This window comes from Miniopterus natalensis, chromosome 16 (genome assembly GCF_054644295.1).
Source record: "Miniopterus natalensis isolate mMinNat1 chromosome 16, mMinNat1.hap1, whole genome shotgun sequence".
Taxonomy (NCBI): Eukaryota; Metazoa; Chordata; class Mammalia; order Chiroptera; family Miniopteridae; genus Miniopterus; species Miniopterus natalensis.
This window is the reverse complement of record NC_142096.1, coordinates 7,157,266-7,173,553: the sequence shown is the minus strand read 5'-3', so window position 1 is coordinate 7,173,553 and position 16,288 is coordinate 7,157,266. Positions and strand designations below refer to the sequence as shown.

The window sequence follows — 16,288 nt, the reverse complement described above, 5'->3', positions numbered from 1 at the left end:
ATCTGAACACTGTGTTTCTTATTCGGTCATTATTACTACTACACACACACACATAATCTAATTTAAAAATGATACCTGTTGTGAAACTCAGAGGTACAGTTTTGAATTGGTAACCAAATTTTATTGTTTTCTCTCTCACAGGAGTCTCCCATAATTCTTCGAGATGGAAATGGTACTATCTACCCAATGGCCAAAGACTGCATGGGAGGAATCAGGGACCCGGATTGGCTTGATCTTCCACCTATCAGTAGTCTTGGAATGGGTGTGCATTCTTTAGTAAACCTTCCTGCCAATTCAACAATCAAGAAGAAAGCTGCTATTATCATCATGGCTGTAGAGGTAATGTGGCTTTGGAAACTACTTGATGCTTGAATTCAGAAGACACGAGTTCAGGGAAACAGTCTTGAATAATCGTTCATTGCCCCTCCCTACAGGAGCTAATAGTCTATTAGGACAAGAGAGATGAGTAAACCAGTGGTTAAATGCAGTTTAAGTGTTTGAGGCATACACAGTGTGGTGACATACAAATCAGACTGTGACTGTAGAGAAGGCTTCTCTGAGGAGGTGATGCCTGTACAGAGCTCTGAGTAATCAGAGGGGTGTCCTGGACACAAGATGAAGGGGGACGTATTCTCGCAGGCATTGGAGGTCACGTGTATGTTCTTTCGTGTTTGTTTTGGCTGATCCTCACCCAGGATATTTTTTGCATTGAATTTTAGAGAGTAGAAGGGAGGGCCAGGGGAGAGAGAGAAGCATCCATGTGAGAGAGACACACTGATTGGTTGCCTCTGGAACAAGCTCCCGCTGGGGCCAGGGATCTAATGTGCCACCCAGGTATGTGCCCTTGACTGGGAATCGATTCGAGCCCGCTACCTTTTGGTGCGTGGGCTGACCGTGGAGCCACTAACCATGGAGCCACACAGCTAGGGCATGCACATTCTTTTAATAGAACCAAAAGGTACGGCTCATAAAGATTAGTGAGTGGCACTGATAAACCGGGAGAAAGGCACTAGGGTGTCTTGTGTGCTAACCTAAGGGGTGTGAGAGTTCCCCTGGAAGCTAGGAGGAGAAGGAATTTAAGCTGGCTTTTCACCAGGAAAATTAGCTGTTGACAGGGGACAGAAGTTCAGAGGCCAGATAAAAAGGCCAGTACAGTCATCCAGTGAGAAACAAAGCTTGAACTCCTGGAATGAGGAAGAGGGGTAGATTTGAGAGATTAAGGAAGGAGAAACTATGAAGCTTGATGACTGGGTGCCAGCAGTAAATGAAAGGAAGGAGTTGCACCCTTCTGGCGTGGGTGTGGTTGACACGGAGAGGAAACTGAAGGAGGAACCAGAGGGAGGAGGAGGAGTTCATTTTGAACATGTTGCTAATTTGTTAGATGCGTAGGTAACACCTTTGGAAGTTGGAGCAATGTGAGCAGAGATTGAGCTGATTGGACCCAGAGAGGATCACTGCTGACATGCTGGGAGTACTAGGGGGACGGGGGAAGTAGGGAGGCCTGATAGGAGGCTGTTAAAATAATCTAGGGGAGGTGGTGATGGCTTGGCCCAGGAGGTAGTTGTGATTCAGAAGTGATTAGATTCTGGATATACTAGATCTGTTTTAAAGTGGAGCCAACAGGATTTGCTTATGGCTAAGTAGAGGGTGCTGAATAGAGGAAGCGAGAGGGTGACCCGGTTTGGAAAAATGAAATCGCCATCGTGGAGATGAAGACTAGTGATGAAGCACGCTCGGGGGTGGGGTGTGATACCAGGAGTTTTGTTCTGGACTTGTTAGATTTAAGGTGCCTTTCAGATGTCCAAGAGGATTTGGTGCATAGAGAGGTAGATGTGTAAGTCTGAAGACCAGGAGAGAGAGGACCAAGCTGGAGAAATACACTTAGGAGGGGTTAGTATGTTATCTGTGATGTTTAAAGGAACTGTGATGAAATTACCTAGTTTATGGAGAAACGGCCTAAGGACTCAGCCATGGGAATAGACCCAGCATTTAAGTGCCAGGAGGATCATGAGGAACCTGCGTGAGAGACTGAGAAGGAGCATTGACCGGGTTTGGAGGAAAACTAGAATGGGTGTTGTCTTGGTCTCCAATTCATTGTAGCTCCTGCTGCTTAAAATTTATTGCTCTGAGTCCAAATGTTGCTGCCATTTATTTATTACACAGTTTGTGTTCTCGTTTTACAAACAGCCTCCTCCACTCATTTATATCACTTCAGATGCTTCTACAGGCATTTGATTCTGTGACCCCTTCACTTTGTCAGCTTCTCAAGGGTAAAGATAAAATGTGTCTTCATCCCACAGGTAGGGGTAAAGTATGTTATCATTTATCTTTGTATCTCAGGACTTGGTGCATAGTAGATCTGCAAGAATTATTTTAGTGAACGCTCCTCTCCCTGCCTTTTGCTATAAGAATAAGTGAAAAATGCAGCATACAGTGATGCAGAGTAAACTTCTTTGCTTGTAACTCAGCGAGTGTGGTGTTGATACTCGCAGTGAGAGTCCGTGTCCAGTCCAGCAGGTTGGAGATGGAAGTTCCCTGCAGAGTAGCTGCTTCCAACCAGATGGCTGGCTGATTGCTTGAAAACACTGTATCACAGTGATGTGCAGCAGGATATCTTGATTTTCTTCACTTTTAAAAGTACTGTGCTACTTACTCTTTGGACAGACTTTGACATATTTTCTCAACATACTGATCAGTTGATATGTCACCAGACTCTTGGGCAAGGTTAGTCTTATGTGGCCCACCTTGTACTCTTAAACGGGAGATTGTAGTTTATGGGGCTACCTCAGAGTCTTAGTTTTAATTCCATCACAGAATGGTCTATCATATGTAGCAGGTCCTGGGAATAGTCTGAGTTTAGTGGAAGGAATGGGCTATTTAGGCAGTTGGGGGAGGTAGCAGGTGGTTCAGATGCACCTTTCTCCTCTCTTCCCTTTGTATATCCACACTCTTCCCACCTGCTTTCTTCCAGCAGTTTCTGATTCTTGTTAAAATGAACAATATTACTTGTTTTCCAAAACTAATACTTCATGTTCATTCCATTAAATATTTCATAAGTATAGTTTTACTTTCTGAAAGAAGGCCATTTGAACTTCCTGGTATGTTCATGCTGTGGCTTAGTCCCTAAGTTCAGGCTGCTACAGATTGAGTGGCTTATAAACAACAGAAATTTCTCTCTCACATTTCTGGAGGCTGGAAGTCCAAGGTTAAGGTGTGGGCAGATTTGATGTCTGGTGAGGGCCTACTTTACCCTCACATGGTGAAAGGGTGAGCTTGGGTTTCTTGAGCGTTTAAGTGCATTAATCCCATTCTGTCCAAAGTCTGTCCAAATTGATGACCTAATCACTTCCCAAAGGTCCCACCGCCAAACACCATCACACTGGGCGTTAGATTTCAGCATTTGAATTGGAGGACGGGGGCACAGATAGTCTATAGCATGCTGTTTCTCTGGTGGCTAATGGTGTACTCTGTGCTTTATCATTGTTACCATGTTGTTGATGACGAAGTATGTTCGTTGTCATGTTTGGGGGATTGCATATGCCGTGATTTCTGGGGTGTTAAAGGTTTTGGTTTTCATGTGCCCCACGGTGTGATGCATCCTTTAAGAGGATGTGAGTAGGCTTGAAATAAAACGTATGCTCTTTGCTTAATTGATTAACAGTACTAACTAGGGTTCTAATTCGGTAGTTACATACTGCTTAGATAGTGTAAACCAGGGGTTGGCACAATATGGCCTGCAGGCCAGCCACTACCGTTCAGTTATCCATTGTATATTATATGGCTGCTTTCCCACTGTAGCCACAGAGTCGAGGTTGTTGAAAAGCTGTCAATATTTACTGATTCTTTACAGAAAATTTACCCACCTTTTCCATTCCTGTTGATTGTATACTCTATTTAAAGGGCACCCTTAAGTTCGGCTCCTTTTGCCAGGCTACCTGAAATTGTCTTTACTTATTTGCAGAGCTGATTATATTATTTTGTTGGCCATGAGAAATTTTTGATGGGTAATGTTTCAAATTTATTGAAGATATTTTCCTTAATTTGTCTGAGCACAGAAACAAACCTTAATGCAGCACATCCTACGCTGTGACTACGAGGCTTGTCGACAATACCTTATGAATCTTGAGCAGGCAGTTGTTTTAGAGCAGAATCTACAGATGCTACAGACATTCATCAGCCACCGATGTGACGGAAACCGAAATATTTTGCATGCTTGTGTGTCCGTTTGCTTTCCAACAAGCAATAAGGAGACTAAAGAAGAAGAGGGTGAGATGAAACTTATGTCGAAGTCTTTAATAGGAATTTTAGGCAATTTTGAAAATAGAACAACTATTAAAGGAAAGAAAAAGAAATCACTATAAAGAATTTACGTTACTTTTACTTTGTTTCGTAAAGTCTAGGAGTTTTGGCATTCTCAGAAGGTAAAAATTCCAGTCTTCTTGCTAGGATTGAGTGTGTGACAATAGGAAATAAAAGTTTAATCAAATGTGTTTTTGTTGTTTTGAGTTCTAGTCTCTGTGATATATACAAACCGCATGTGTAATACTTTGTGGGCTTCGCTGATTGTATAATTGCAGATGACTGTTCATACCATGGGAGTTATTTAGCAGAGTGAAGGCAATTTACATTAAGGCAACAACCTTATCCCAATTTTCAGAATGTAGAGGGAAAAAGAACCTAATAAATTGTTAGATGTTTTTGGAAAAGTAAATTAGTATTTTTGCCTTAAATTTTTAATTGTTGAATGAAGGGGGAAACTGGAAACCTAAAGTGCAACTGTGTAATTCATGTTTTTCCTTATTTTGGATTCTGCCAATATCTAGTAGCCACATTTTGAACAGTGGTTTGAGTAAGCAGTATATAAATCAGGACTGAGGGACCGATGTGAGTCTTTTTCTTCCTTAGTAATGAAAGCTATTTCATTCTATTTAGAAATGACCATATTTTTGACCTTTGGGGGCTGAAAAGTAAGGCAGAATAAAGAAATAATTCATATATTAAAGGTCATACATAATTCAGTCTACCTTAAGTGTTTATTGCTCTTGGGAGGAAAACTTTATTATCTCTAGTATGTGAATTAGAGCACTAAAATGCATAGCAGTTAGCATTTAATGGCCTGTACACACTCAATCTTAGTTACTTTTGAAGTTTAAGTTGACCCTAATTTTTTCTCTTCTGTTTCAGAAGCAGAGCGCTCGGAAAGAAACACGTTTGCTGAAAGGCTTTCCGCTGTTGAGGCGATTGCAAATGCAATATCCGTTGTTTCAAGTAATGGCCCGGGTAATCGGGCTGGATCATCAAGTAGCCGAAGGTAATGTGATTTTTACCAGGAAAATTTAATTGGCAGAAACATAATCCAAGTACAGAAATAAATGTATATCTTACCTGTCATTTGCATGAATTGGTGGGTCGTTTTGTTTTGTTTTTGTTCCTCCCAGTAGCACGCTGGGAAAAATATCTGATAATATCTACTTAGAATTTAAGTGTAGAACAGTAGGACCTAGGATGCTCCAAAAATCTGAGATAAATTAGATAAGTATTTCAAACTTGATTCTTTGAATATGTTTTAAATGTATTATTTTTGTTTCCTAGGAAGTTATTTTCTTTAGTTGGAGAGCAACTAATAACAGTAATTGAAAGAACCTCAATCTTTTATTTTGAGATTACTTATTTAGGTTAATTTCTCAGATATCCAAATGATCTGGGAAGAAATGAAAGGCTGGTGTGTATTATGAGTATTTGGTATTACAAATTTTCAGGCTTTCCGAGTTGTGGGATGGATAAACCTTAATAACACATTGATAGTTACTAGTGTTTGGCTAGGTGATGAATATAAAGAATTCAGGATATAGTTGTATTTCTGAAGAAAAGTACATTTATATTAGACATGACAGCCAGAATTCATGTATACTTGATAGATCATTAAGGGAAGCACTGCTCACTGTGCTAATGTGATAGTTGTAAAGTCTACTGAGAAGAATCTCTGCCTGTTTTCGGTTCCATACTCAACTTTCCCTTTAAAAATGAGTCTTCTAAAATTGGTACCAACTTGATAGCGTCCCACGTTCAAAAACATCCTGAAGTGAGATTTATCAAAAAACTATTTTGGTTCACCAAATTATAACTTAAAACAGTACAAAAACATTATGTAGACTATACAGAATGGAAATGATGACCAGCCTGTTTGTTTAGGATTGCACTAAGCAGACAAAGTATTTGGTCTAAAATGGAGAGCAACTTAAATTCTTCATGAAGAAATTAGTGTCTGAATTATTTCAGGTCTTTCATTTCCTCAGGGAAAATACAGGTGCAAATCAAGTTGGACTCTGATATGATTGGTCCAATGCCAGTGCTGCCATCTTTTTTTCATATAGGATTATTTTGAAGGCAAAGACTAAAAGGAGCTTCAAGAGTGGGCGATGTGTTGCTCACAGAAATAATTTGCAGAGTAAGCTCCTTTGAGGCATTTGCCGAAGATTTCACTGCAGTGCTCTTCCCCAGTTCAAACTCAGGGCTGCCGATTGAACAGATGAAAGCACAGGAGTCTTACTATCCACGCCGGGCAGTAGGAAGTCCACAGACTCTGCTTCATTGACGTGAAACCCTCCTCTAGCCTACCATGGATTTTCTAGGCGATGCCCCTTGATGAGTATGCAGGCTGGGATTCATGAGCTGTAAGCTCAAAACTGATGCAGTTGCAATGTTGACTGGAGTTCTGTTAAATGCCTTCAGATGATGATTTGACTCAGAAGTTTTGTTATGTGACTCGATAGTTCCTGAGTACAAAGGGCAGATTTAGTGGAGAGCTTGATTGATGCATCTGATTGCAGGTGTATGTGCTCTAGAGATTGTTAATCTGGAAGACACGTGACCTTCGCTTTTTTGTCACAGTGGTATGTTTGAACATGACTGGATTCTAAGGCTTCTGTAGCATGGATATAACGTGCTTACAAAGAGGAGATTACATCATGCTTGAATTCTTCCATATTGTCAGAAAATACGATGACTTCCAGGCAAGCCCACACGAAGAAATGTCAAAACCCTGAATCTTAGCAGCCAAGGTGGTATCTCCTCAGTGTTGTCCTCAGCCACTGAGGATACAGGTGAATCTTCATGAATTGTGTACAACATCTTGAAGAATAATTTTCTTTTTTTTGTTTTTTTGTTTTTGTTTTTAAAGAATCTGTATGAGGAGCTGGGCATTGTACTTAAAAGTGTTCCCAAGACCTAATGAAGAAAAGAGGTTAAGGACAACTTTTTAAATGACAAGGAATGGTCCCCTCATTTAATATTGAATTGACTACATCACAACCACCAAGTTGGGAGTTTGAAAGTTCGAGATGAGACTATGATCTCCATTTATCTTCCTTTATTATTAATCTACTCTAAGCTAGAGGTGGGAGAATAACCCACATGTTTCGTTTGGCCTGTGCAATGTTAAATTTTTCCTTTACAATTTGAATGCTTTTAGATGAGCGTGGACACCTCTAGTTTGCCCTTGCTCCCTACTTCTTACACCTGCCTGCCCTTTCCTTGATTTATTTTATCTTCCGGGCCCAGGAGGCATTGAGTTTGTGACCCTGGTGTAAGCCTTGATAAGCCCAAAACATGCATTTATTTTTCAGGTCATTTGCAGTGCCTCCCAATTACTGCTGAATTTTTTCCTCTTGTGTGTGTTTTGAGGAGGGCACATTAGGATACCAAGTGTCTATGTTGAGCCTAATTGAAATTGTATAGGAGCGTCACAGTATGGACAGTCACCCTGGTGTGTGCTGTTACTGTGAGCCTGCATTCTCATGGGTGATGTCTTTGGACAGGAACGTGACTTCAACGGAAATAATCACTGTGACCCGCTCCCTCCATGTTGTAAAAACCGAGTCTTAAGCTTTCTAAATTAGGAGGGAGAAGACATTGACACTGTAAAAGAATTAACCATAGTTGTTTTTTTAATACACTTGTCAAAAAATTACATTTTTGTTGATTTCAGAGAGAGGAAGGGAGAGGGAAACATCAGTGATTAGAGAGAGTCATTGATCGGCTGCCTCCCGCACACCCCATACTAGGGATCAAGCCCACGACCCAGCCATGTGCCCTGGCTGGGAATCAAACCGTGACCTTCAGGTTCATGGAGCGATGCTCAACCACTGAGCCACACCGGCTGGGCAGCTATAGGTAGTTTTAAACAGTGAATACTATAGTAATTAAGATACTATTTGAGACACTAAAATTTACTCCAGAGTCTTCCAAAGAATGTTTCTGTTCCCAAAGATACATCATCATGCAAAAGCCTTGTAAAATAGACATGTTCCTGAAAGTAGTCCCTAGAAGAAATTCTTGTAAATGCTTTACAAATAGAAATTTACTTGTGAATTTGAATATGTATTATTAAGGAAAGACACATTTACTCTTGATTAAATAATCATAATTAGAGATTCAAACATTAATAAAATCTTTCTAGGTTACTTATTTGTAGACATCACGATGCTCACTTGGTAAGGCGTTAGGTCTTTCACATCAGAAGTGTCGTATCTTTGGGATTAAATCTGCAAAGGCAGATGAAATCCCTTATGTGTTGCCTGGCCCTTAATTGAATTTTTACTCTATTCATTTAGAAGCTCTAAATTGTATGTGAGTTGAAGGGATTTGCCTTGTGTGCTTTCTCTCAATTGCTGTTAGTTATTAATGTATTAATTCTGTAGCCTTTACAAGCTTTATTCAGAGGTGCAGGTTTTTGTGTGGGTAGGTAGTTACCGGCTCCCTCACAGGGACGGTGCTGGATTCTTTTCCTTCTTAGTTGTGGGCACATCTGTGCAGTATTTTTTTTTTATAGTGGGGAAAATATATCACGCCCAGACATTAATCTAACAACACACTTTACAAGCTCCAGTTTCATTCATTAAATTTCCTTGTGATGCAAGTTTTACTGTAAAAGAAAAAACTTAAAAAATAAATCTAAATTGGTCTTTGTTTTAAAACTACTTACTCTGTGAATATTCAGTTGCTTTGAGATCACAGAAAGGGATTTAGGGGCTAAATCAGTCCCTAGTTCTGTGTTTATCAGTCTGCTTGCTGATGTCTGTTATTAAACTTAGTTCTTACTGATAATAAATGGGACAGAAAAATTTTTTGTTTTAATATTCAGCTACTCATTTGTCTTAACTGTATGAAAGATTATTTTCTACTCTTACTTCACTGCAACTTTTGTGCCCTGTGCTTAAGTTTGTGCGGGAGCTCAGTATAGTGGTTTTAGTGCTGAACTGGGTACTAGGAACCCCCAGTTTGATTTCTGTCCCTCACTGACTTACTCTGTGATTCTGGAATTGGCATTTGTACTTCTGCCCTTGCCCGGAGCATTTGCTTGTAGAACAAACTTTGATCTCACATGAGAAGTGCTGTGCACCTTGTCAGTGCCTTTAGTCGTGGTAGTGAGTTTTGATTTCGTCCATGTTTTTCCAGTTTGAGGTTACGGGAAATGATGAGACGTTCATTGAGAGCGGCTGGTTTGGGTAGACATGAGGCTGGAGCTTCGTCCAGTGACCATCAGGATCCAGTTTCACCCCCCATAGCTCCCCCGAGTTGGGTTCCTGACCCTCCTGCGATGGATCCTGGTAAGATCTGTTATTTTATTTAGTTTTTAACAAAAAGAGAAGGGTATGAAACAAGGGAAATTGAGCATTTTAAATGGGATATTGAAAAATCTGAAATATTTATAAGTAGCATAATGTGTATTATAACCAATTTAGTTGTAAAGATTTGGTTTAAGGGGTTTGTAATTTAAAAATTAAAATTCTGGAAACTCTTGTCAGGTATCCCTTTTTTATTGAAATATTTCCATACTGGTAAGAAGCTACCTAGTAATACATCAGGATAAATCAATAAATTACCCTAGTGGATTCCTTCTCTTATAGTTAGGAAGAGAAGTTTATACTTAAACCTCTGCCTGATTTGTTGTTTGGCTTGCACAGAAGAGCCTTAAGGCCAGTTAAGAGAACATGTTAGGGATATGTTGCCTATAATGATATACATCCTGCCATTCTGTTTACTGAAAGATGGTGACATTGATTTTATCCTGGCCCCTGCTGTGGGATCTCTTACCACAGCAGCCACTGGCACCGCTCAAGGACCAAGCACCTCCACCATTCCAGGTGAGAATCTGTACTTTATTTGTTTAGGCATTTGGAAGATAAAATTATGAACACACTTTGGAAATGGCTTTTACAGATCCACACTTTATCTCAAGGAGACTCTCCTTGGCTTGAAAAATATCTGATTCTCTGCATTATCTTCCATGTGTCAGTGAAATTGTGGTGTGTGTACATACATTTCATCAGTTGAGATTTGTAAAAGGTGTTAATGTGTTTAAATTCTCTTTAATGAAGTTATTTATTCCACTAGAAAATTTTTCTGGTGGTTTATTTAATAGATAGTTGGTATGTTATTCCAGTGTATTCTTTCACTGTCTTGTTTATGCTTGTTACCGAATGGATCTGCTTAATTACAGGTCCCTCCACAGAGCCATCTGTAGTAGAATCCAAGGATCGAAAAGCCAACGCTCATTTTATATTAAAACTGTTATGTGACAGTGTTGTTCTGCAGCCCTATCTACGGGAACTCCTCTCTGCCAAGTAAGTTTCATATACTTTGGGTAAGAAGATTCAGCTTAGCTCCGTTTAAGTTGATCTTGCAGCATAGGACAATTATCTCATGTGAATTTAAAATAATTTATCAGAACCCAGCATTGTAGTCCCTCTGTTACTACGCTGTCTTCAGTGAAAGATGCTTTCTCCATAAAATATAGTGCACATTGAATGAATATAAAGTGATTTTATGTTAGCTTGATTTGCGTGTAATATGTTAAATAGATCACAGTGTTTTATTCTCAAATGTGAATCTGTAAATTAGTTTTCTACTACTGCCACCTGGAGAACTTTAAAAATTACACAGCTTCTTCCCCCAAGCTCTACACTAGAAGTATGACTCTGGGTCTGGGATGGGAACTGGAATCTGTATTTTAAAACTGTGTGATGATTCTGATAGTTGCCTTGGAAATCTTTTTGGCTTGCAGAATGCATCATCATGAGACTATGCAGAGTTTTTGATAAGTATTCTGTGGTAAATGCTCATTAGCTGTTAATAGACATATCTCTGCTTTCAGCATGATTGTGTATCTTTCTTTACATGCTCATAACATTTTTATAAAAACTAGCCATTATCTCCCGGCCGGGTGTGGCTCAGCAGTTGAGCGCTGACCTAGGATCCAGGAGATTGTCATTTGATTCCGGGTCAGGGCACATGCCCGGGTTGTGGGCTCGATCCCCAGTCGGGGGCATTCGGGAGGCAGCCAATCAGTTACTCATCATTGATGTTTCTGTCTCTCTCCCCCCTCCCTTCCTCTCTCTGAAATCAATAAAGATATGTAAAGAAATAAAATAAAAATTAGCCATTATCTGTGCCAAACTCTACTTGCATTAACTCTTAATTCTAGAAATAACTGCCCGGAGTAGGTGATATCCGCATTGTACATTTGAAAGTACAGGCTTTTAGAGGTTAATTAACTTGCCCAGGGTTATAAAGCTAGTGAGTGGCACAGCTGGAACTCCAGCCCTGGTCTGTCACTTGCCTCCAGAACTGAGACATTAATTTGGGGTAGGAAGGACACTCGTATTTTGGAGTAAACAGAAAGGAGAAATGTGTTTGTTTTGTAGTAGGCAGCTTGATGAAGATGAAGTTTGAGTAGAACCGTGAGGGACAGGATTGAGCAACAGCGTAACAGTGGAGAAGTATAAATATTTTAAGAAACGGTAACCCATCCAGTTGGAGCGGATGGTCAGAAGAGAAGAACAGTAGCCAGTGAATCTGAAAAGTTAGGTTAAAACCACCACTTAGATCTATCTTTTGGGCTTTAGTCCTCTGAATAATGGCTTTGTTTGGACTGTAACAGTATGAAAGTGGGGTTATAAGAATCATAATGCAACGGTGGTATAAAAGGGTGAAAATAGGCCAGAGCGGAGAGCACAGTCGAGGCTGCGCGTGTGAGCCTGCTCACAGCCTTTTCCTGTGTGTGGGCAGTAAACTGAACCGATGAGTTGAAGGTGGAAAAGATTAGATGCAAAAGTAAAAAATTGATTTAGAAGGAAGATTTCATGAAGAATCCAATTTTTTTGTCTTAGTTACTAGGGACAGCGATACTGTTGACGGAAGTCAGAGAACAGATTTGGAGAGAAAGGTGATTTTAGTGGTTTGAAATGTTGAATATGAGGGATCACTGGAAAATCCTGACTAGATTATCAAGTAAGCAAGTGTAGGTGGTTGGAACTGTACTTGCCTCACAGAGTGGTCGTCGCTGTGGTGGAAGAGAGGGAGGCACAAATGTCTGAAGTTGCGACTTCTGGGAATTCCAGGAGGGAGTAGAAATTCAGTAAAGAATATTGAAGGCATGCATTTAAGAGAAAATACATAATAGTAGCTAACATTTATTAAATATGTATTTGCAGGCATTGTGCTAAAAGCTCTTACAGTATGTTATTTAATCCGCATCACAATCGTTTGAGATAGAGCCTATTCCTGTCCCAACGTTTAAAAAGTACTAGTTTGACTCCAGAGCCCTTGCTGGTCTGTAGTGTCTCCAAAGGCTAAGAATAAGAAGCATGGTTTTGAGAGGCAAGGACTCCATAGAGTTGGCTTTCTTTCTTAATTAAGTTAGATAATATTAGACCAGAAAACATCACCAGTGATTTCCTTTGAGTGGTGGGACATTATTTAACAAAACATAACTAGTTTTTGTTTCATCATGAATATGTCTTTTATTTATAATCAGTAAGGAAAAGTAATTGGTAATTAATATTTTTATGTACAATTTTTCTCACTTTAGGGATGCAAGAGGGATGACCCCATTTATGTCAGCTGTAAGTGGCCGAGCTTACCCAGCTGCAATTACCATCCTAGAAACAGCCCAGAAAATTGCAAAAGGTAATTTATTACAAGTCCTAAATGAATTGCTTATTTTTAATTTTGAATAGATTCTCTTTTATACACAGAATTCTTCTAACATCATAATTATTCAAACTTAATTTCTGTATATGGAAATGATACAACTGGTTAGAAATTATCAAGATAATTATTTTGTGTATGCATATGTTTGTGTGTAAAACTCATGTTTTTACTTTTTTCAAGTGAATTATATCTTCTAACTTTCCATCAAAAAGCATCTAGTATAGATTTCTTAAATTTCAAAGTTTCATAATGTATAGTGTAATGGCCTATCTTTTGAAAGTAAAGATGGATTATTGATAGAACCTGACAGTGGTTAAAATGGTGGTGGTGGTAACAGTTTATAGAAGTTACAGGTCAGGTGTCTTGCTGTTCTTTCTGACTTGGAATTCCTGCTTCATAGAATAATTAGGGAATATCAGTTCCTGTCATTTATTCCTTAAAAGATTGTAGTAGTTGTTCTCTTTAAAATACCGGCTATAAATACTTGCAGGATTGTCTGTACTTTGTTAAGCAGAGCTAGGACTTGAATCTTAACAGCATAATTTGGAGCTAAAGACTCAGGTGGCTGATGTGTGTGCACTTGTATTGTCCTCATATGTGGTTATGGTATAATTACATTTTGCTTTACTTTGCACCAGAATTGACTGGCTTTCTTTGCATATGTTGACTTTGTATATCAGTTTTTAAATTTAATATATAGTAGTTTCTGATTTATATTGTGTAAATGTTAGAGCTTTTCCATTTGAAGAAAGTATTGATGGCTGTGACTTAGTCCTTTCTTTAATCTTTGTAGCTGAAGTATCCTCAAGTGAAAAAGAGGAAGATGTGTTTATGGGAATGGTTTGCCCATCAGGCACCAACCCTGATGACTCTCCTTTATATGTCTTATGTTGTAATGATACCTGCAGTTTTACATGGACTGGAGCAGAGCACATTAACCAGGTAAGTGTTTTTACATTTTCCTATATTTATGCTATCAGGTTTTCTTTTTTTCCCTTTGACCATCACTAGAGTTATAGTTTTTAGCTTTGTGTTGCAAGTCTGATATTTCTTGTTACTCTGAGTTATACAATTCTTCAAAGAAAATTAATTTTTATTTAATTCCTAAATAAATGAGGCAGAGAGTTGATTCTTAACTTAGTTATGAGATCTCATGAAAGTTAGAAATCTTCACTGGGTAGTATTATCTCATTCACAACTCTTGATACAGTTTTATAAGTATAATTCTTTTTTGGGGGATGATGTTAATTTTTGTTCTACTGGTAGTATTTGATTAGCATTTGTCTAATATTGTAAAATATTTATTTGCTATACACATCCATGACTCTTTGTTTCTAGAGCACATCAATTTTGCTCTGCTATTTGCTCTGCATTGTGATTGAATTGTTTTAGAAAATGCCAGAAATAATTATGATGAGATATACCTATCATTTTTTTTAAAGTATACCCTTTTAATTCTAGGATATTTTTGAATGTCGAACTTGTGGCTTGCTGGAGTCACTCTGTTGTTGTACGGAATGTGCCAGGGTTTGTCATAAAGGCCATGATTGCAAGTGAGTACAATCTAGTTGACTTTAGCATTGGAAACTGCTTAGATTCCTGTTGCCGCATTAAAATGAGCTATCCCGAGTCATGTTCTGTTTCATGATTCAGAAAGGCATGAGGTTTTATCATCTTGTCCTCTTTAAGCCAGTTTTGTATTAAAATACGGCTATTGATTTAAAGTGTACTTTGAAATATTTGTTCTTTAAATAAAAGGCTAAATATGCAAAGGCATATGTGGCCATGCATTGTGACGGGGATCAGATTAATCTTTTGAGATATGGTGACAGGATGATTTTTTTCTGTATTTTCCAGCCAGAGTCAGGTTTACTAGCAGGGTTTAATCACATGAAGAGAATCATAGTGTATGTTTGGCCTGTGCCTCATTTATGTCTTAAGCTAAATGATGTAACCTTTCAGTTCAGCAGTAGAGCTACCGTGGCTAGTTTGTTAGTTTTCACAGATCTGAGAAGCAATAAAATACCTGGCACTAACATTTGCAGTTCCTCAGAGTCTTGCAGGGACATCAGCTGTAACTGGTACAGATGTGTAGATGTTATAGGCAAGAGAGAACTGGTTTGTAAAAACTATCTGTTCTGCTTTAAAAGAAGCAATTATGTAGGACAAATGGAAAATTTTTATAGCTACTATATTGGTACTTATTTATGGTTTATTTAAAGAATTTTGGCCTTTCATCTTATTCTAAACATCTAAAAGTGACCATCTTTATTCATTGATTGCTTACTAAGTGCACTCATTGTGCTAGAAGCTAGGGTGGTGGTGGACAGTGATAGTTCCTGTCCTCACAGGGTTGACAGTCCTGTCAGAGGACATAAGCAAGAAACATCTCCCCATAAGGTTTTGGGGTTCATTTGAGGCACATAGAAAAATCACATAAACTCAGTTGGGGCTGTGGGGAAGTAGGGAACGCATCCCAGAGGAAGTTACCATACCCAAGTCATTTATGAGATACCTCTTCTCAGAGTTTTATGTAATTCTTCTTATGTATATTTTAATAGTTGTACTTTGCATTTAAAAATTAACAAAGGTTCTGTTTGGTTTCAATGAGTTATGCCTTCATAATTTCAATATAGATGTCTGTCTTTTTAAAAAATTAGTTTTTATACTTGTGGGTGAATTCTTTCTAGACTCAAACGGACATCACCGACAGCCTACTGTGATTGTTGGGAGAAATGTAAATGTAAAACTCTAATTGCTGGACAGAAATCTGCTCGTCTTGATCTACTTTATCGCCTGCTCACTGCTACTAACCTGGTCACTCTGCCAAACAGCAGGCAAGTGAGGTTTTTAGGACATAAATTAGGTTGAAAAAGCACAGCACATCTGAGTGCTCCCCACCCCCATACACACACACTCCCCCTCACAGCAGTGTTCTGTTTTGCAGGGGAGAGCACCTGCTACTGTTTTTAGTGCAAACAGTTGCAAGGCAGACAGTAGAGCATTGCCAGTACAGACCTCCTCGGATCAGGGAGGATCGTAACCGAAAAACAGCCAATCCTGAAGGTGAGTAAATTTTACAGTTATGACACACATGAAAAGGGGATATATATATATATTTTTTGTCTTACCCACCATTTCATTTTCTTTTTAGATTCAGATATGCCTGATCATGATTTAGAGCCCCCAAGATTTGCCCAGCTTGCGCTGGAGCGTGTTCTACAGGACTGGAACGCTTTGAAATCTATGATTATGTTTGGGTCACAGGAGAATAAAGATCCGTATGTAGTCACTA

The 16,288-nt window shown here is 38.9% G+C and overlaps 1 protein-coding gene across 2 annotated transcripts in view; it reads left to right on the top strand.

Annotated features, from left to right (window-relative positions):
* UBR5 (ubiquitin protein ligase E3 component n-recognin 5) overlaps positions 1–16,288 on the top strand; it is a 104,393-nt gene that overhangs the window by 54,195 nt on the left and 33,910 nt on the right. For both annotated transcript variants that reach the window (XM_087825318.1, XM_087825319.1), the window contains exons 20-31: positions 142–339; positions 4,056–4,266; positions 5,185–5,311; positions 9,457–9,608; positions 10,050–10,145; positions 10,502–10,625; positions 12,872–12,969; positions 13,787–13,935; positions 14,455–14,546; positions 15,684–15,830; positions 15,941–16,059; positions 16,148–16,274. In XM_087825318.1, coding sequence (XP_087681444.1) covers positions 142–339; positions 4,056–4,266; positions 5,185–5,311; positions 9,457–9,608; positions 10,050–10,145; positions 10,502–10,625; positions 12,872–12,969; positions 13,787–13,935; positions 14,455–14,546; positions 15,684–15,830; positions 15,941–16,059; positions 16,148–16,274 — 1,640 coding nt within the window. The remainder of the gene's footprint in view (positions 1–141; positions 340–4,055; positions 4,267–5,184; positions 5,312–9,456; positions 9,609–10,049; positions 10,146–10,501; positions 10,626–12,871; positions 12,970–13,786; positions 13,936–14,454; positions 14,547–15,683; positions 15,831–15,940; positions 16,060–16,147; positions 16,275–16,288) is intronic.